Raw genomic sequence first — 20481 nt, forward strand, 5'->3', positions numbered from 1 at the left:
CCTAGAAGTCCTTGCTTGGGTGGCCTAGCTTTTCTTGGGTGCACTTTGGGGTATTTCAGTTCAGATGATGGAAGAAAATCCGTGTGGTCATGTGAAGAAGATTTTAATTCAAGTAATATGACTTCCTTTTCGTGGTGGTAGTGTGGATTTTATTTTCTTCTGATGCACACACACACACACACACACACACACACACACACACACACACTCCCTTTTCCAAACTGGCCAATCCTGACTGAAAAGCCGTAGTCCCCCAACCTATCTGCCCTGAGGTCTCCAGTAATGCATGCCACACTGCCCTCTAGTGTCAACCTAGACATTTCCATGCTGAAGTCAACGGAAATATATTTATTTTCAAATTGAGATTTTAGTGTTCTCCTTCCCATGTAAAGATGATACCCCCAGCACCTCAGCCTGATGTGTGGGCTCCGCTTGCTAGACAGAAAATTATGACTTAGATGTCCTTGCCACAGATCCCTCCAGCTTCCTAGAATTCTCCTTTTGCACAGATCAGTTCCCTGGGAGAACAGGGCCTTTAAGATTGGCCCTCCCAAGGAATCGAGGCACAGCAAAAGTGCATCTGGTTTCAATTATGAGTATCCAGATCCGCGCTTTTGTTTTTATTTCTCAAGTTAAAGAAGATATAAGTTAGGGAAATTTCGATTTGTGTGTAATTTGCTCTTTCTTACTTGAAAATGGGAACTTTGAAACAGTATACTCTGGATGCATTCCAATAATTGAAAGTTTTTCTATATGGTCCTTCTCTTCCTCCTCCTCTTCCTCCTCCTCCTCCTCCTCCTCCTTTGGTAGAAAGAAAAGTTGAATGAACTATAGACTAGTTCTCTGTACTGGCTGTGTGGATTACAATAGCCACTGACCACAGGCAGCTATTGAAATTTAAATTAATTTAAAATCACTTGCATTTTGCCTTAATCAGTCCTCTGTTGCTGTGAGAGACACCATGAGCTCGGCAGCTCTTTTAAAAGAAAGTGTTTAATTGGGGCTTGCTTACAGTTTCAGAGGCTTAGTCTATCACCAGCACGACAGGGAGTATGGTAGCATGCAGGCCGACATGGTGCATGCAGATCCACAGACAGCAGCAACAGAGTGACACTGGGCCCACCCCCAGTGACGCATTTCCCTCTACAAGGCCACACCCACTCCAACAAGGCCACACCTACTCCCACAAGGCCACACCTCCTAATCTTTTCAAATAGTGTCACACCCTAAGCATTCAATTTTAGGAGCCTATGGGGGCCGTTCTTATTCAAACCACCACGTTTGGTCTGTTCAAAATACTTGGCCTGTACTGGCCGTTGGCCGGTGGCTCCCTCAGTCAACAGCGTGGCTTTCGGTGAGTTACACAATTCACACACAGAGGGAGGGGTCACCTTAGTGTCTGCTGTGTGGGCCCTGTAAGGATATAGGGTTCACTTGGAGCAGAGCCCTGTGTCACAGCAGCTGTGCTGGTCCGTGTGTCACAGCTACGGTCGTTGTGCCAGGGAGGAGCTCTGGAAGGACTGGCTGCAGATGATTGGCTCCTGCTGGGCAGGATGGGAGGCAGGGGAGTGATGGAGAAGTCTCCAGTGCTGCACGCGGTTCCTTCATGCTGAGCGTCTGGGAAACACCTCTCAAGATTCAGACATAGCAAGGAGGAGCACAGTGATAGAGTGGCTGTTGTTTGGGACTTTGTCTGGACCGCTCAAGAGCACTGTTGTATAAGACAGGAAAGCAGAGCTGAGGAGACGTCTCCTGTTATCCTGCACTGTGTACACCTGGGTGTGGCGGCGCACTCCTGTTACCTTGACTAGGTCTGGGCAGCACGGGGCCCTAACTCAAAAAAATAACTAATTAAACAGAAAAGCAGATTACGTAAGGGTTTCTTGGAAAGTTTATGGGGTTAGGTAAAAATGAGACACTCTGGCGGAAAACTTAACATTTTAGGAGAAATACCCAAAGGTTTGTTCCTTTCCCCTCCCCCACCTTCCTCATACTTGGCAATGTTCTTTACAACTTAGGGGCGAAACATCTTTTCCCACGATTACGTGTTTTGGTGTGGTGATTTCAACTACCGCATCGATCTTACCTATGAAGAAGTCTTCTATTTTGTTAAACGCCAGGACTGGAAGAAACTTATGGAATTTGACCAGTTACAGCTACAGAAGTCAAGTGGGAAAGTAAGTTGTACCTTTAAGGTCTTTTCCGTAACTGTCACGGTGCCGAGTATCATCTACTAAATGCAGGTACTCCCATGTTAGAACTGTGAGTTGCTTTAGCACGGGCTCTGATGGTGTAGAAGACACACAGCATTTTCTGAAATGAGAAAAGCAAGACAGTATAGTCACACAGCCTGCTGAACACAATTAGGCCCTGGCTGGTCACACACAGGGTCCCTGTGTCTTGCTAAGGCTGAGAGGCTGTCTCACAGTGGGAGGAGTGAGAGGTGGCCACTTTCCCCCACCTCTAATGCACAGTGTCCTGTACTTTTAGACAGATGGAGTCAGCTCCTCTGAGACTCCCCAGAGAGGGTCTGTGCTCAGCCTGGGTCATGGTTGTCTTCTCGTGTCCCCCTGTGACATGTCAGATGGACCACTGTGTTGGAGGTGTTGAACACTGGTGTGCATGGTCTACCTGAGCTCAGCCTGGGTCATGGTTGTCTTCTCGTGTCCCCCTGTGACACGTCAGATGGACCACTGTGTTGGAGGTGTTGAACACTGGTGTGCACGGTCTACCTGAGCCAATGCACTCATCAATCTGTGCACTTGTGGTCTTTGTAGGGATGCTTTGTTTCTGGTATCAAAAACTACAGGGTGACACTTTGGACTCCGCTCATAATGTTTGGTGTTGTCCCTTTCTTGTCTGCGTTCTCCCTCACAGAGTGCACATGTGGTAACCTTGGACCAGGTTTCTTTTTTTTTTTTATTTTTGGATTTTTCAAGACAGGGTTTCTCCGTAGTTTTTTGGTTCCTGTCCTGGAACTAGCTCTTCTAGACCAGGCTGGCCTCAAACTCACAGAGATCCGCCTGCCTCTGCCTCCTGAGTGCTGGGATTAAAGGCGTGCGCCACCACCGCCCGGCGCCATGGACCAGGTTCCTAAGGTCACCAAAGGCATGGCATGAATGACCCAGGTTTGGGTATAGTAGTGGTTTTTTACCTGTGGGTCAAGATCCCCTTGAAGGTCACAAAGCAGTAGCAAAACTACAGTTATGAGGTAGCAATGAAAAACTTTCACGCTTGGGGGCCCCACAACATGAGGAACTGTGTTCAAGGGTAGCAGCGTTAGGAAGGATGAGGACCACTGGGCTATAGACTTGTCTTCAGCTCTTTAGAGTCAGAGCAGCCAGCTTCCAGGTGCCCACAGCTTAGCCTCTCCAGCTAAGACCATGGCCTACTTCAAAGTCCCACTCTCCTAGCAGCCAGTATGTGAGCGTGCCCTTTGTCTTCGAGAATGCGGCCGCTTCAATGCACAGGAAAGAGAAAAGGTATCTCTCCCTCCACAAAACGAGACTGGGCCACCATTTTGAGGTTTGCTCTAACTGTGAAGTATACAGATGAGCCGTATCCCCCTGCGAATCTTTTCTCTGCCTCCACCTAATTCTCATTGCCTTCTCCGCTACATCAAGTGAGGCAGCCTTTGCTCCAGCCTGGAACACATTGTGTACTGGCACTGGAATGCCCACATGAGCACAGCGACCCTGTCCTGTGATCCCTTCTCTGTCTCCAAGAGTGACAGAGGTGACAGGCAGGGATGCAGAGGAAGAGCAAGGTACCGCAGTGGTGTGGGTGTGTCCAGCTATTAAAAGCCATTTATGTCCAATATTAGACATATTTACCTACACAGATTCTACTACTTTTTAGAACACTTTGGAATGCACCTCTTTATTTTATTATTATTTCTGAAGTTAGCCTTGTGATTTCTTTCTCCATATAGATTTTTAAAGACTTTCATGAAGGAACCATTAACTTTGGACCCACCTACAAGTATGATGTTGGATCAGCTGCCTACGATACAAGTGACAAGTGCCGTACCCCAGCCTGGACAGACAGGGTGCTGTGGTGGAGAAAGAAACATCCGTATGATAAGACAGGTGAGTGTCCTCTGTCTGCTGAGACAAACGGGGGGCAATGAGAACTAACACAGAGGGAAAGAACCAGTCATTCAGCCCAGGGGCCTGGCCGTGTGAACCACATTTTTCTCAATGAATCAACCACATGATACCAAATCATTCTAGAAGTCACTCTCTTTGAGCCACCTCTATGCTGGTTCTGTCTCTAGATCGTGGCTGCTCCCACCAACCCTCTTCCCTTTATCCTGGGGAGAAAGAGGACCAAAGTCATGGGCTATCTCTCCCCACTCCTGACACCACTCAGATACTTTCATCAAGCCCCTTTTGGGCTATCTCTCACTACTCCTGACATCATTTGGATACTTTATCGAGCCCATTTTCTTCAACCAGATTCTTACCTCTTAAAGCCTCAATTCCAAATGGAACATGAGCCAGACTCAATTTTTTTTAATTACTTAATTGTGAAGTTTATTTTGAAGTCATTGATGCCTAGAAGGGAGGCGAATCTCATTAAAGTCAGAGTGCCTGCAATCTAGAATACAAACAGGCTCTCCACTTTCAAAGAGAGGGGTCTATGGAGATTTCAAAGCCAGGAAACTAGAGCTACAGGTAGAAGACAGATATTTTCTTTCCGGTTAGTCTGAGAACATCTGCATGCTCCCGGAGTACTGAGAGGCAGGGCCAGATAGTTCTGGCTTCTGAACCTCAGTGTCTCTCACTGTGCAAAGACTGCGGGTCTCAGAGGCAGTGGACTGCTGGACCCTGGTCCTTAGCTTCAGACATGAGCCGGGGGTGGGGGTGAAAGGGTGCCATGGTGTTTTCACCCCAGCCCCAGAGCATCCCAAGGCAAATTTCAAGCTCAAGGGTCATGGGTGGGGGCTAGGGAAGCAAATGAGCCTGGGCCAAGGTGGTTAGGGGCAGAGATCTTTGCTGCAGGCAGTCATACATCCATTCGTAGATACTGATGTGGTTTTGTGTCTCCTGTTGGCTGTTGACATTCTGAATGGAACTTCATGAGCAGCTGGAGAACTCAACCTTCTAGACAGTGATCTAGATGGCGACACCAGAATCAGACACACCTGGTCTCCAGGAACTCTCAAGTACTACGGCCGTGCAGAGCTCCAAGCATCTGATCACAGGTATGGCCCTGGCTGGTGAGAGCATTGGCTCCACTTCTGCATAGGATCCCGACACGCGTCCCTGTGAGGACTGGAAGGAGTGTGTGTGTGTGTGTGTGTGTGTGTGTGTGTGTGTGTGTGTGTGCGTGCATGCATGTGCATGGGGGGGGAGGATCTGTGTACCCACCATAATTAATGGTAATAATTGTTAGCATTTTGTCATTGCTCTATATTACAAATGATGTCATTTATGGAAATTTCAAAGATACGACCTGCACAATGTTGTATCTTCGGTGTTCCCAGGTGTTCCACTGCACAGCTGGCTTTCCCGTTAGTTTTCAAGCTAAAGTCTTGTGCAGCTTACAGATCTGGTCCACTCCTTTGCACCCACCGTCCAGCTCTAAGCAGAGCCATGGGACTGACCCACTCACCTGTAGATGTCGCTTTTCATCCAGTATTTGCATTGTGGCGAATACTGTATGGTTTTTATTTCTTGGGTTCAAGTTGTTAGACACTTCGAGATGTCATTTACCCTCAGCCGCTGTGGGCTAAGAACAGGAGACGGCAGACGGCAGGGAGAGGACAGGCTGATGATAGCTTCTGAGGGGATTTGCTAGCTTGTGGGATACCTTGCCAGCAACGGTAGAAGGAGGCAGCATAAGATGGTACAGGCAAGGGAGGTTTAATTCTCCTGCAGTTGCTACCAGAACTGTATAAGGTTCTTCAAAGGAAGGAAGGAGGAGGAGAGTCGTAATCCTGGATCGGCTAGCGAGTCAGAACGTTAGGCCCCGATTCTTTTATCCCTCCCCTCAGCAGTGTCGAGGGGAAACAGTCTTTGTGGGAATCTTTATCCTAATTTCTGGTGTTTCCTTAGAAATGAGCTCTATAAACCCAAAGAAACCGTGTGTTGAGACTCCTACCATAAATTGCCATCTAGTCATGTGACGAGCTTGTGCTCCAGCAGAGTGTGATGCCTAGGGCTGGCAGTCCAGGCTCATGAGCTAACAGCTCTGGGGGATGGGCAGGTTAGAGGCTGGGATGAGACACCTGCCTAGGCCAACGGCTCTCCACCGTTTCCTTTTCCCGTCTAACGCAGACCTGTGCTGGCCATTGTGGAGGTGGAGGTGCAGGAGGTGGACGTGGGAGCCCGGGAGAGGGTTTTCCAGGAAGTGTCCTCTGTCCAAGGCCCACTGGATGCCACCGTTGTTGTGAACCTTCAGTCACCAACCCTAGAAGAGAAAAATGAATTTCCCGAGGACCTGCGCACAGAGCTTATGCAGACTTTGGGGAATTATGGGACGATTATTCTGGTCAGGTAACCCACTGCTCAGATGTATGTTCTGGGGTGTCCGTGGGGTCCGGGAGAGCCACATTAAATATCCTAGTATTGACTGGCTAATCCCTATCGCAGGATCAACCAAGGGCAGATGCTGGTGACTTTCGCAGACAGCCACTCGGCTCTCAGTGTGCTAGACGTGGACGGCATGAAGGTGAGGGGCTCTCAGTCACACTGTGGTGTAGAGCTGGCCCGTCCCCATAGTTACACGGCCATGATTTCCACTGGCCGGTGCCCTGCCTGTGTTGGCACCATAGTGCGTCACGACTCAGATTCTCCATCTGGGTCTTGTGTCTTGGAGCTGGCCTGTCCCATTTGCAGAAGCTGAAACTGGGGTTCCCAGTGGGTTTCCGCTCCCACCTAACGGGGAGCGCTTCCCTCCTTTCTCCTGAGACTGTTATGGGGCGTGCAGCTCACACTTAGTTCCATTTCGCTATGATCCTGGTTTAAATTTGCACAGAATGAAAAGCTGGAGGTGTTCATTCAATTTCTACGTGTGAGCTGTACTGAGCTCACCTGGGATCCGGACTTTGGGTTCCCTTAGCAAATTGTCATGAATGCACAGTTTGGGAGAGAGAGCTGTGACCAAAGGAAACTGGTGACTTTTCTCTGTTCCCGCTTGCCGGCTGGCCTCCCAGGTGAAAGGCAGAGCCGTGAAGATCCGACCAAAAACCAAAGATTGGCTGAAGGGCCTGAGGGAGGAGCTCATCCGGAAGCGCGACAGCATGGCCCCCGTGTCGCCCACCGCCAACTCCTGCTTGCTGGAGGAGAACTTTGACTTCACGAGTCTGGACTATGAGTCAGAAGGTGAGTGACCCTGCCAGGAAGGACAGGTGAGGGATGGGCGAGCCTCACCCAAAACCCCACTTCACAAAGGCTACGGAGGGCACGTGAAGTGTGGAAGTTGTCTCTGTGTGACAGCAGTGGGTCACATTCGTGTGTTCCAGTGTTCACATATGGAGACGATGCAGGGAACTGGAAAGGGGCTAGATGTCCTCATGTGTATTAACAGGCCTAGAGGCTGTTAGCAATGGGCATGAACTGAGGTGGGAAGCTGGCCTAGGGACCTGGCCATAGAATTCTTGTGGTAGTTACGTTGGCTTCACTGTGTCCAAATTCCTTTATAAGGGAGGAATTCTGCATTTTGGTCACGGTTCGTAGGTCCATAGCTGTCTTCATTAGGGTTCCTTCTACTTTGATAAAACCATGACCGAAAGCAACTTGGAAGGGAAGGATTTGCTTTAGCTTGCAGCGCCACGTCACAGTCCTTCTCTGAAGGAAGTCAGGCAGGAGCTTGAGGCAGAGGCTGCGGAGGATGCTCCTTACAGGCTTGCTCCCCGGGACCTGCTCAGCCCCCTTTGTTATAACATCTAGGACCATGAGTCCCCGGCCAGGCCAACCACATCAGTTAAGAAAATGTCCCCCAGACTTGTTTACGGGCAATCTTCCGGAAGCATGTTGTCAACTGAGATCCCCCTTCCCTAAAGACTCCAGCTTGTGTTGACACACATCTAACTGGATAATAGCCTTTGGTTCCATTGAATCTGGGTCTCTGGCAAGGCAAGAACATTGTGGTACGAAAGCATATGAGAGTGGCTACTCCGCTCCCCACAAGGCACAGGAAGCAGGAGAAAATTCCAGTGTCATCTTATTCCAGTTGGGCCTCCAGGCCTAGGGATCTGCATGAGTTCTTCCTCCCCCACATCCTCTCTGGTCGCATCCCCACAGACACCTTCTCAAAGACATCCGCAAGCCAATCAGATTGACAGCCAGCAAGACAGTCCCACTGGTCGAAGGCTGGGCTGCTTGCTGCGCCCTGATGACTTTCATGCAATTTGTTCTTCCTCAAAGGGGATGTTCCCGAAGACGACGACGATTATTTAGTGGATGAGTTTGGCCAGCCTGTGGTCTCAGACGGTGAACTTGGTGGCGACGACTCTCCCGATGTCATGAGCTCCTCAGCCCCTGTCAGCAAATCTCCAGCACTAACTAAAAAGAAGCAACAGCCAACGTACAAAGGTAGCTCCTCCCCCGCTTTCCCAGGGTAGGGTTGGAGCGGTGTCCCCTTTTGCTCTTGAAGGTCTGCTGTCAAGTGCATAGGTCCCGGGAGAGGGTCATCCAGCATAGAGTGACAGAGCTTGGCCCTGGGAGGGCTCCGCGTGCCACACACCTGTTTCCTCTGGCTCATTCATTTTACGGTGTTTGTTTGTGTGACACGCCTACCCAGAGATGTCCGTCCTGTTGCCTTTATGTACTCAAGGGGCCACATCTCTCTGGAAGCTGGTTTGACATTTGTGACTTTGTCCCCCAATACTTTTCGAATCTTCAGGGACTCCCAAAGAGACACGCTCAGTCTCGACACTTTGATGTCCTTCTTCAGTCACATGATGTCATATTATACAGTTTAGAATCAAGGAGAGCAAAAGGGGGCATGGGGGATGAATTCGTATCCTGGGTTAAATGGTCGAGTGTTAGATACAGTAGACTCTGATCCATCCAGAATTCCCCACCATCAGTCACTCTGCCCCTAACTGGAGAGAAGCCTTAGCCCACAGGATCCTTGAGCTAGGGCTGGAAATAGAGCGTGGCTGACAGGGAATTAAGGCGTTTCCTTGTCAAGAGAGGTCCAAAGACCTGCCTACCCTCATGTTCCTTGGATTAGATAATGTTCCCCCCCCCCCAACTGATCGGTAGCTTGCCGCTCTAGCACCGCTGGTTGGTCTTAACCTTTTGAATTGCTGAGTCTGCCATAAATATTCCGATTTGGCCAGGTGTGTGGGACAGTGTGACAAAGACAGTGGCTGACACAGGGTCAGCGTCTGTGGCCTTTGCATTCCTCTGGTCTTCTCTCTGTTCTTCTCAGAGGAATGTCCCAGGCCAGTCATGGCTAGCTGAATGAAGCTCCTAGTATCCAAGGTGCTAGGCTAACAAAGAAAAGATGCTTCTCAGCTTCCAAATCAGTAGAAACATTTTAGAATGAGGAATTAAGCTCTCTTCTCTATTGAGGGGGGTGAATTTTAGTAACTCTGGTTTCACTGTGTCATTTACTTGTGTACATGTGTTGGCTGGTCATTTTGAAAGGAAGTGGGTCTATACATTAAAACATACCTGGATTTCTCCAGTCTGGTAAACCAAGCCCAGAGTTCGCTGAGTGTTCCAAGCAGGCATTGGGCATACACCCCGCCCTCCTGCAGAGGGCTCTCGCGTCTGAACCGGCCTAGCTGGGTATCCCATGGCACCTCCCTTGGCGTGCTCTCTGCACAAAGCCATTTCTGAACCTTGCGTTGGGAAGAGACCATCTTTCTCACAGCTGCCATGTCCTCCAGACGACGCTGACCTGGTGAAGTTAAAGCAGGAGCTGGAAGTTGTTGGGGATTTTCGCCACCGTTCTCCAAGCAGGTCCCTGTCCGTCCCCAATAGGCCTCGGCCACCTCACCCACCACAGAGACCCCCCCCTCCAAGTAAGACTTTGCTTGCTCTGAGCTTGCCACCGTGCCTGCTGGGAATTAACCACACACCTCCTGCTATGGAAAACACAGCTGTAGACTCCTGCTGAGTCCCTTCTGATGCTCCCCTTCCCCCTCCCGGGTACCTTACTGTCCGCGTCTAGCAAATGTTCATTGGTTCCTCAGGGTGTGCGAAACAAAGCCGTGCCAAAGCTCTTCCTCCAGGAACTTGGCTTTGGCTTCCAGACACCTTACATTTGAAACCGTGTGTAGAAATGGCTGCAGCCCTTTGAGGGAATTTCCCTAACCTTTCAGTCAGGTGCTTGCTTCCCTGACAGATGCCCAGACAGGCCTTGAGGACTCTGGTTCACCCGGAGACCCCAGCATGCATGCCGCTAGCCCAAGCCGCGATCCCCCTTCGCTCCTGTTCTGGCGCTCTGGGGATGAGCCCTGTTTGATGCAGGCTCTCTTAGGATGAGAGATTGCATTGTCCAGCTCCTCTGACAATGCTTCTCCTATCAAACTTGCCTTAACCTCAGAATAACCTTGTGGCTTGCTTCTGACTTGTCTCTGTTCTACGCCATTATGATTTACTTTCCCCCAAACTGCGGCAGTCAAACACAGACTTTTCTAAGCCATTCCTTTCCAAATCAGGTTCACCCGAAGCTAACGTAGAGCAGTAACCAGTGTTGAGCTAGCAGCATCTCTTTGCTTTTGTGGGCTTAGACTCAGGAAATAGAAGTGATACTGAATATTGCGTTTATAAGGTGCTGGGGTGTGAGACCGCAGCAAGAGGAGAGTGTGCCCAGGCCAGTATGGGTTCCTTAGTGAGACTGTCTCAAAAAATAATTTGAGAGTTACATAAATAAAATTTAGAAATCATAATATTTTAGAGCTTTAATAAAAATAAAGAATTATAGAGAAGAATCAAGATGTAAAAATTACTTGGCTACCTACAAGTAGCAGTTTTAATCAAAAGACTTCCATTGTTTTTCTAGTTACATGGGTATCTATACACTATGTCCAAAGAAAAAGTTTAAGGGCTGGGGCTGTGTGCTAGCCTAACTTGCATGAGGCATGAAGCGCAATCCCTAATTCTGGCAATTTTTTTTTAATGAATAGTCATCACTTTTGCTAGGTCATTTATTTTTATTCCACTGACTGTGTCATTAAATATTCTAAGACATTAATGTCTAAAGCAAAAGGTAACCTTAACTCTAGGACTTCTTTGTCTCTCAAATATTAAGAAAAAACAAACCAAGCAAGCAAATGTTCTGGGGCTGGGAAGATGGCTCAGTGGGGAAAACATTCATCACACAGCCTGATGACCTCTGCAGTGGGCTCTGTGGACCTCAGATCACCAGAATCTGTGTAAAAGCCGGTGTGCTCCAAATGCCATCTTTAATCTCAGCATTCTTAACGCAGGATGGGAAGAGGAAGTAGGGGAATCCCCAGAACCTTGAGAACCAGTTACCCTGCAGCATGCAGTGCAAACTGTCTCAAACCAGTTGAAAGATAAGGACCGATACCCCAGACCGTCCTCTGTCCTTACATGTGCTGTGGCATGTGCGTGCCCTCACACACACACACACACACACACACACACACACACACACGTGCTTTTGTACACACACACAAAATGTTAAACAATAACATTTGAAATAATTGGTCCTGATAATAATGTCTTAATCCACTTAAAAATCAATTGGTTTGTATGTCAGATTAGAACCCCCTGTGTGTTAGATTTAGATTTGTATTCTAGATCTGCTTCTCTAGACAGTCTGTGCCAATAGGCCAAGCTCTCACAGACAGAAAACCTGCTTAGTTTCTCGTGGTGGAGCCCAGGGCCTTGTCTATGCTGTGTGAACACTCTACTGCTAACCCACAGCCACAGCCCCAAAGAGAAACTTGGGAGAGTCTTATGGGGCCTGCCTGGGAGCACTCTATATGGCTTGCGAGTCTGTACTCCTGACCGTGGCTATGTCTGCCTCTGCCGCTGCCCCCTCCCAACTTCCTGTAGCTTGCTACCGTGTTACCAAGCCGCCGAAGCTGACTGCCTGTCCTCTCCGCAGCTGGCCTGGTGGTGAAAAAGTCAGCCTCCGATGTTTCCATCTCCTCCGGCACCCACGGGCAGTATTCAATCTTGCAGACTGCGAAGCTCCTTCCAGGAGCACCTCAGCAACCAGTGAGTCCTCTGGCTCCCCGGGAAGTGGTTAGCACGTCAAGGGGTGCCCCACCCCAAGATCATGTGGAGTGCCTTTTCAAGGAATATGTACCTCTGTCTCCTTAACCCTCCCCCTGCCCATCACTCATTCCCCAAACCCCTAATGCTTAGTTGCATCTTCTTTCCAGGACTGTTAGGTGGTTGTGCTGTAGGAGAAGACGCTGGGATAAGTCACCCCAGTGTCCCTGCAAAGCAAACCGCCCACTCCCAGACCCCTCTTAGGCTCCCTTGCAGTTCTTAGCTTTGTCTAGCGCTATAGAGCAGTTAGTGGCAAAGGGAACAGGATAAGGTCAGATGTGTTTCTCCATGTTGGTGTCAGGTTAGAGACCCACTGGGCCTGAATCCTGCCAAAGCATGGTTCTGAAAAACTGCAAGGTGAGAGAGGGCAGGGGGCTCATCTGGGGGAGTCCCAAACTGCTGATGGACGTGCAGGCGAGGGTTGGTGGCAAGGAAGGGAAGGCTGCGCTGATGTGCCCAGGAGGATGTACAGACTGGCAAGCTGGGCCAGGCTGCCATAGGCAGTCGAGGCAGGCTGAGACGTTGACTGGTTGAAAGTGGCTCTCAGGTGACCCAGGAGCTGAGTGAAGAGGAAGACAGTGCTGTCGGGAAACATGAGGGATTTTCATACACAGACCGTGGAAGGCACGGCCTAAGACTGCTCCCCAGCTCTGCCTGGCGGTGGAAGTCCACATTATGAAGGCCCCGCTATCACCCTATTTGGGAGCTGAAGGTCTTTGACTCTGACCTTTACTGTATTCCTCTTCTTGGTGGGTAGAGAAGGCTCTTAGGAGATGCGGTTTAGACCTAGGGGGTGTGTCCGTCATCTGATGGGGTTCTGCACAGTTCACATTCCCATGCAGACCGCCTCCACAGACAGGGAGGCGATGCACACGCTGCCCTGCCTCTGTTAATCCATGTCTCTTTCCGATTCTTCCCTCAAGCCCAAAGCTAGAACTGGAATAAGTAAACCATACAACGTTAAGCAGATCAAGACCACTAATGCTCAGGAGGCAGAAGCAGCGATCCGGTGTCTCCTGGAAGCCAGCAGAGGTAGGATCTCTTGGCAACCGCCTTCCCTGGCCAAACGGAAGGGCCAAGTCCCTTTTTATCCTCTTACTGATAGTGGCCTAGAAGATCTAGGTCTGTGTTCTTTCTTTCTTTCTTTCTTTCTTTCTTTCTTTCTTTCTTTCTTTCTTTCTTTCTTTCCCCTCCTTCCCTCCTTCCCTCCTTCCCTCTCTTCCTTCCTTCCTTCCTTCTTTTCTTCCTTACTTTCTCTCCTTCCTCCCTTCCTCTCTTTTCTTTTTTCCTTCATTTTTCAATGCAATGTTAATTGGAAGAAGTCATTAGTATTTTGTTTACTTATTTTTTATATATTTTTCTTTTAAATTACATATTCAAAATTCAGGATATAGAAAGTAACTCAATGATGATTAGGCAGTATTTTAGAGAGAAATAAATGGAACTTTTACAAAGGTTAATGTTGTTGGGCCAGTGAACCTGCTGATCTGAACTCAGCCCCAGGACTCACGTAGGGTAAGGAGAACTGGTCACCCCGAGTTGTCTTGTGACCTCCACAAGTGCAGTGTGGCACTTCTGCCCCTCTGTATATGATAACTATATTAATGTAAACATATTTAGGAAAAGGTTAGAATTGCAAGAACTAACTCATTCTGCCAGCTGGGTGACAAAGGACCATTGTGTAAATGTCCTTGCTGCAAACGAACAAAAGCCACCATTTAAATCCCTGCCAAGTGTAAACAAATCCTGCATTTGAGGCTGGGCCATCTTCCCCGCAACCTTCCTGCTGCTCTGCGCTGTCTCCGCACATAACCCTTGTTATCCTACCTGGACTCGCTCCTGCTCTTTCTCCTCACTGCTCCTAACAATCGCCGCCTTGATTTTGGGCAATAATCCAGAATCTCTTCTGGAGATGAAAGATTATGCCCTTTGTAAAAAAAATACGGGTATATTATAATTGCCCAAGTGGGTTATCCAGAGCATTCATCTGACTTGGGAATTTGCAACATACTAAAGGAGGGCAGAGGGCCTGGGTTAGAAACCTAAGGAACATTGCTGAAGGATTACATGGCACGGGGGGGGGGGGTGAATAAAAAATATAGTATGTTCATACAGCGGAGTATTAGTCATTGAATGTAGCGGCACATATTACAGTGAGGGTAGACTGGAAATGTTAAGCTGAATGAAAGAAATGAGACACGGAATCACATACCACGTTACTCCATGTGTACAGGATGTCCGTGGAGACACGGAATCCCATACTGTGTTACTCCACGTGTACACCATGTCCATAGAGACATGGGATCACATCTGTGTTAGTCACATACATGATGTCCATGGCAGGTAGATCCACAGAGACAAAGCTGTAAGGAGGAACAAGGAATGGGTTTCTTTTTGGCAGAACAAAATTGTTGTAGAATTGGATAGTGAATGCATTAAAAACCATTAAAATGGGTAAATGTTAAGGTGGATGAATTTTTATCTCAGTGAAAGATAAAGAGCAAACAGCTCTAGCGACACACATTAGCAAGGTTTGAGGTCTGAAGTCTGCCCACATTGACGTGACGCTATCTTGTTCATGCCCCTATTGAGGTTCCAGTGCTTTGTGGGTCCTCTTCCTTGAGAAACGTCTGGCACTTTCTGTATGGTATCAGGGTCTTGCAGATCTTTCTTCAGGCCCCACCCTTGTGAAGGTGACTGTGAATCTGGGGCCAGACCCGGCTGTCTAATCCTCACTCGCCCTAAAGCCCCCTTTGTAGCTGGAAGGAAACACTGCATTAATATGGCGCTGAGATATGGATTCTGTAAATATTAGATCGTGCACTAAATTCCATCACCTTGTACTTGAGCTGAGCAACTTTATGTTTCAGGTATCCCAGAAGCAGCCCCAGGTGCCGTGCCCTTGAGGGACCAAGGGTCTTCTAAGCCAGAGGCCTCCCTGGGGCCCCCAGTCCTGCCCCGCCGGCCTGCTCCTAGGGTTCCTGCCATCAAGAAACCAACTTTGAGGAGGACAGGAAAGGTAAGAAGTCAAGACATATGAGCCACTCATTCCAAGGTTTCTCGAGGTCTTGTTACATGAAGTTATGTCAAGAACAAAAATGAAGCTGGACTTCGTTTCCTAACCCACACCTGCATCCCAGATTTAGCCATGTCTAGAGGAAAAATGATTCATTTGGCAACTGCTTTTCCCTCGTCTTCCTGCTGCATCTTGGGCTCAGCTGAGCAGAACAAGAACTGTCCTTTGCAGGTTCTCACTGTGACAGTTATGAACAGCTTGAGAGGGACCGACTGCTTCCTGAATGTCCCCGGTCTTCACGGGGAACGGCTATGGATGCTTTCTTTCTGCCCTGTGGTCCAGTGCTGCTGTTGCGTGTGGTACATGCACGTGGTTTCACACGCACAGATTTATGTGCAGCAGAAAAGCACCAGTGGGAGCTGGAGAAGGTGGCTCAGTGGGTGAGCGCACTTGCCGCACCAGCAGGAGGACTGAGTTCAGATCCCACCATTCACACAAAAAGCACCATACAGCCACACGTGTACCTGTAACCCCAGAGATGTAATGGGCAGAGGCAGGAGGATTCTTGGGGCTTAATGGCTGTCAGCCTAGCTCCAGATTCAATGAAAGACTCCATCTTGAAGGAATAAGGTGGCGAGTGGTAAATGAACATATCCAAGAGCCTCCCTGTCCAGGAGGTTCATACAGCACAATCTCTCTCTCTCTCTCTCTCTCTCTCTCTCTCTCTCTCTCTCTCTCTCTCTCTCTCTCTCTCTCTCACACACACACACACACACATACACACACACACACACACAAACCCTAACCAGTTGCTAGATTAGCAGTTTTACTCTGCTCACACAGCTGTGGTCTCCTGCAGGCTCACACAGCTGTGGTCTCCTGCATGGTCTCCTGCAGGCTCTCACGGCCATGGTTGTGGTCTCCTGCAGGCTCACGTGGCTGTGGTCTCCTGCAGGCTCACGCGGCCGTGGTCTCCTGCAGCCCCGACAGCTTCTCGCCACTTTTCTTGCAGATCGTTTTCTGCTCTCGCTCACAAGCTTCTCAGCCTTGCTTACTGCTGCAGAGACATGAGTTTGTCAGGACAGTAGCTGCACAGAGACTGACACCTGTAGATACTTCTGGATCTTCTGTTTGATCTCAGTTCTAGGAGCAGGCCACTCGGTAATCCCTGTCTGGGCACCAGAGAGTGACTTTTGCTTTTCCAGCGTGCCCAGTATGAGAGGTCACTCTGGCATGTGCCTACTTACTGAGTTTGCTTTCTGTCTTCTGGATTGTGCATCTGTGCTGCGTTGCCCTGTTGCTGCCTGTCCATTCATTGTCTACGCTTTGCTGCAGAATGAACTCTCCCCGTCTTTCCCGTCTGCAGGAGTAGAGCTGGGCTGTCTTTTCAGTGGCTGCACAGGAATTTTGGTACAAGGCTGGTGGAGGAGGCTTGGGCTTTCAGTTTCTTCTCTTTCTTAAGAACAAAAGCCGACAGTGGACCTGGACCCCTGGCCTTACCTCTCCAACCCCATCTGTACCAAAACTTCACTTTGCACCATGTAGTTTAAAAGCAGAGCAAAAGAAGTGGGGGCCCCTGTGAAGTTCTCCCTCCTTCTGTATTGAAATATAAAATATCCGAGGGGAAAGCAGAGCCCTTAGTCCTTCCAGCTGCATCTTGCCCCTCTAGTGTGGTTCAGTGCATGCTGAATTGCCTGCTTAGGCCTGCAGCCTTAACGAATGTTTGAGAAGGGCTCTCACGGAGAAAGGGAAGAGCATGGCCCCACTTTGTCAGGCTACAAGACAATTTCTCCATAAACTACCCACTGTGGCTCTGGTTTTAAATCTAGTCATTCCGTGCCCATGCTGGCCCATGGCAGTTCTTCATTCTGCTCACTCCACTGGCTGCCAGCCTCTTAGCTGAGCCCGCTCCATCTCTATCTCCTCCTGAGTGTTGTCTGGGTGCCCACTCCTTACATGCCGGCTTCTTATTTACATTTTACCTTGCCTTTCCTCAGCCCATGTCACCAGAAGAACAGTTCCAACAGCTGCCTGTCCATTTTCCAGTCGCTTCCCAGGAAATCAGCCTTGAGGCCCCTTCTCTGAGGACAGTCCCTCAAGTCCCGCCTATTCCCAAACCAAGAACATTTCAGCCTGGGAGAGGTGTTGAGAGGAGGCCAAGCAGCGGCAAGACAGCACTCGATGAAGTTCCTCCCATGACAGGTGCTATGGAGTCCCCGCCTCCAGAGGCCCCGTCTCTGGCTCCCAAGGTGCCCCCGAGGAGGAAGAAGTCTGCACCTGCAGCCTTCCACCTGCAGGTCCTGCAGAGCAACAGCCAACTTCTCCAGGGTCTCACAAGCCCCAGCAGCTCTCCGTCCCCACCGCAGCCTGACACCTACCCACTCTGTCCTCAAATGGGTCTTCTTGGCACATCATCTGCTGTAAGCCCCGAAACTGACGAGCCCAGGGGGGTGGTGGAGCCTAAGGCAGTCTTTTTCCATGGCAACAATCCGGATCCCTTCTGGAGCCTGCTCCATCACCCTAAGCTGTTGGATAATACCTGGCTGTCCAAGAGCTCTGACCCTTTAGACTTGGGGTCCAGGAACTTGAAGAGGACACACACAGACCCAGCACAGGTCAATGCCTCAGTGGCTGAGAGAGGACTCCCACCAGACCATGGGGAAAAAGATTTTAGTCACTGGGTGACTGCCAGTAACAAAGACAAGAGGACAACATTAGGCGTTTGACCCACGGGCAGGAACACAACCTGTCGACTTTAAAGACTCTCGTTCCAGACGTTCACCTTCCCCACGTGGGCATCACTTGACGTGGTCAAAAGGGACATCCACTTAAAGTGGTACCGAAGCCCTTTGTGCATCTGTCACTCGTGTGTAGTTTATAGAAACTGTCTCCCATTCAGTACAGTTATTCAGCAGCCACCCAAATATTTCGTTCAAGACCTGTGCATTTTAAGGTTGTTCTCAGGGGACTGGGCAATGTGCTGTTCTTTGGCATGTGAATTTTAAAGGAAAGAAATCTGGCAGCCCATCCTGTTCTCACCCACTGATTTTTAAACGGTTGTTCAACTTGTGTGTATGGGATTTGCTTGTTGGTTTTGTTTGTGTTTTACAGATTTGGGATGAGTGATGGGTTCATAAAGGATAACATTAAAAGCAGTTGGGACCATTGGGAGCTGTCCTGGCCCACTTTAAATCAGGTTAAGGAAGAAACGCAGCTGAAAACAGCGGAAAGGTCAACAGCATGGCTGGCCCTTGCACTCCCGTGAGCCACTTTTTTATGAAGTTGCCCTTCATAGCTGCAAGTGCTGCTGCTTCCGGCTCAGCAGAAAGACCTCGTCTGTACTGAACATGTGTGTGTTGTGTTATTCCCTAAACACCACAGCACAAGTGGGCTGTCTGGACACAACTGCACATGCACAAGAGGATGTGCAGGAACTGTACAAATTCTGTTACCACTGGGGTCTAGGGCATCTAAGGATTTGGGTCTCTCAGGGTGTGCTGGAACGGATCTCCCGCACTCAGGTAACTACCCACATGCATTGATTCTAAGTCCTGTGGGAGGACTGTGGCTTGTGATGTGTGCACCATGAGCTTCGGCTCCACTCAAACACGGACCAGCTGCCTCTTGCACGCCCTGTATACGGCCATGGTCTTGAGCTGTGGTGTGCTGCTTGAACCAATTTATATTCATCCCCTGGATGAAACCACCTCCAGTTTGTCCATGTCCTATAAAGGCACACTATGTGAAAACTCACATTGGCCCACGATGACTGACCATGGTGTAGTATATGATGTCTTCAAGGAAGCACCTCCAGGGCATGGAATGCGGACCTGGTGGCTGCACGGCTGTTGAGTCTGCTTGTTGCCCCCCTAATTTCATACATTTCTAATACTTCTCAAGAACTGACAAAGACACCATGATGCTGTCTTATATTTTAAAAATACTGTGAGGCCTAGAATCTGTTTGAAGCAGATATCTCACTTCCATGCCCCACAAGTTCATTAGCTGAAGAAGGCTGAGATAGGAAGGTCACAACAAGACCAGCCTGGGAAACAGCAAGATCCTTTTTCAGAAAGAAATTCATTAGAAAATCTTACTATGCCAACTTCTGTAACTGACACCATAGACCCACACAGCGGTGGTCTGTGTTGCCGCTTTGGGGGCAGTCCGGCAGGGAATGCTACTGGTTGGGATAGCCGTGGCCATGATGCCCGGGACGTAACACTCACTCTTTGTTACCCACCAGACTGCTGGGATTTCAGAAATGATTTTCACTGTCACGTTCAAGGTGGTTTGTAAATTATTTGAACCTGGCAATGAAGAACAAAACTCCATGCATCTACGTTCATCTGAAAACCGATCAGAACAAAAGGAGATTAAGTAGGAAATATGCATATTTGGCAGTTCCAAAAGATGGTGGGGCACTGGAGAGATGGCTCACGGTTAAGAGCACTGGCTGCTCTTCTAGAAGACCTAGGTTTGACTCACAGTCATCTGTAACTCCAATCCCACAAGATCCAATGTTCTTTTCTGGCCTCTTAAAGCACTGTATGCTCAGACAGACATGCAGGCAAAACACTAATAAACAGAAATAAAGGAAAAAATTAAAGATGTGTATAGATGGTCAGAGTACTTTCTGTGGTGCCCAAGTGTTCTTTAAAGGATTGTGTGGTTCACCTCGTGTGTGTTCTACAAATAAAAACTGTATAGAAAGCATCAGAGGAGACAGGTAGGCTGCCGGAGATGTTAAAGAATGGGCCAAGATGTTTCTTCCCACACGTGCAATCATGATGGAAGATTCTTTTATGTTTTTGTTTTTTAAATTTAGATGCCCTCTTCCTGCATATCCCTTTTTCCCGCCACAGAAGAGGTGAACTGGATGGCAGATACATGTAACCCCAGTCAGAAAGGCGGTAGGGAAGTCCAGGGACAACTCCAGTAGTTTTCTTCTTTGTTCTTCATAGCAATGGGCTGACGCAGAAGCCAGGAGCTCACGAGGCAAGTGCTCATCAGAGAAGCAGCCACTGAAAGGAGGAACCCACGCCCAGGACTGTGGTCCACAAGGAAGAGTGCAGCACTGAAAATTGAACAAGCTGGGTGTGGTGCTTCAAGCCTGTAATCCCAGCACTCAGCAGGCAGAGGCAAGGGGATCTGTGAGTTCCAGGACAGCCAGAGCTACAAGTGAGACCCATAAATAGTGAGACCCATTCTTGAGTAGGGAAAAGGGCAGTTGGGATAGCCTTGGTTTAGAAACAG

General features: G+C 49.0%; 1 protein-coding gene across 13 annotated transcripts in view; it reads left to right on the forward strand.

Annotated features, from left to right (window-relative positions):
* Synj2 (synaptojanin 2) overlaps nucleotides 1-20481 on the forward strand; it is a 101544-nt gene that overhangs the window by 77982 nt on the left and 3081 nt on the right. For 6 of the 13 annotated variants that reach the window (XM_075950464.1, XM_075950434.1, XM_075950475.1 and 3 more), the window contains 12 exons: nucleotides 2019-2177; nucleotides 3932-4088; nucleotides 5089-5206; nucleotides 6282-6500; nucleotides 6597-6675; nucleotides 7160-7328; nucleotides 8373-8540; nucleotides 12040-12152; nucleotides 13133-13241; nucleotides 15080-15228; nucleotides 16238-16386; nucleotides 17223-19840. In XM_075950464.1, the coding sequence (XP_075806579.1) occupies nucleotides 2019-2177; nucleotides 3932-4088; nucleotides 5089-5206; nucleotides 6282-6500; nucleotides 6597-6675; nucleotides 7160-7328; nucleotides 8373-8540; nucleotides 12040-12152; nucleotides 13133-13241; nucleotides 15080-15228; nucleotides 16238-16360 (1563 nt within the window). In that variant the 3' untranslated portion in view covers nucleotides 16361-16386; nucleotides 17223-19840. Of the gene's footprint in view, nucleotides 1-2018; nucleotides 2178-3931; nucleotides 4089-5088; nucleotides 5207-6281; nucleotides 6501-6596; nucleotides 6676-7159; nucleotides 7329-8372; nucleotides 8541-9847; nucleotides 9983-12039; nucleotides 12153-13132; nucleotides 13242-15079; nucleotides 15229-16237; nucleotides 16387-17222; nucleotides 19841-20481 lie in introns of those variants that run through there. The other 7 variants (XM_075950397.1, XM_075950444.1, XM_075950453.1 and 4 more) reach the window with 4 other exon arrangements.

The sequence above is a fragment of the Microtus pennsylvanicus genome, chromosome 1 (assembly GCF_037038515.1).
Source record: "Microtus pennsylvanicus isolate mMicPen1 chromosome 1, mMicPen1.hap1, whole genome shotgun sequence".
NCBI classification, from domain to species: domain Eukaryota; kingdom Metazoa; phylum Chordata; class Mammalia; order Rodentia; family Cricetidae; genus Microtus; species Microtus pennsylvanicus.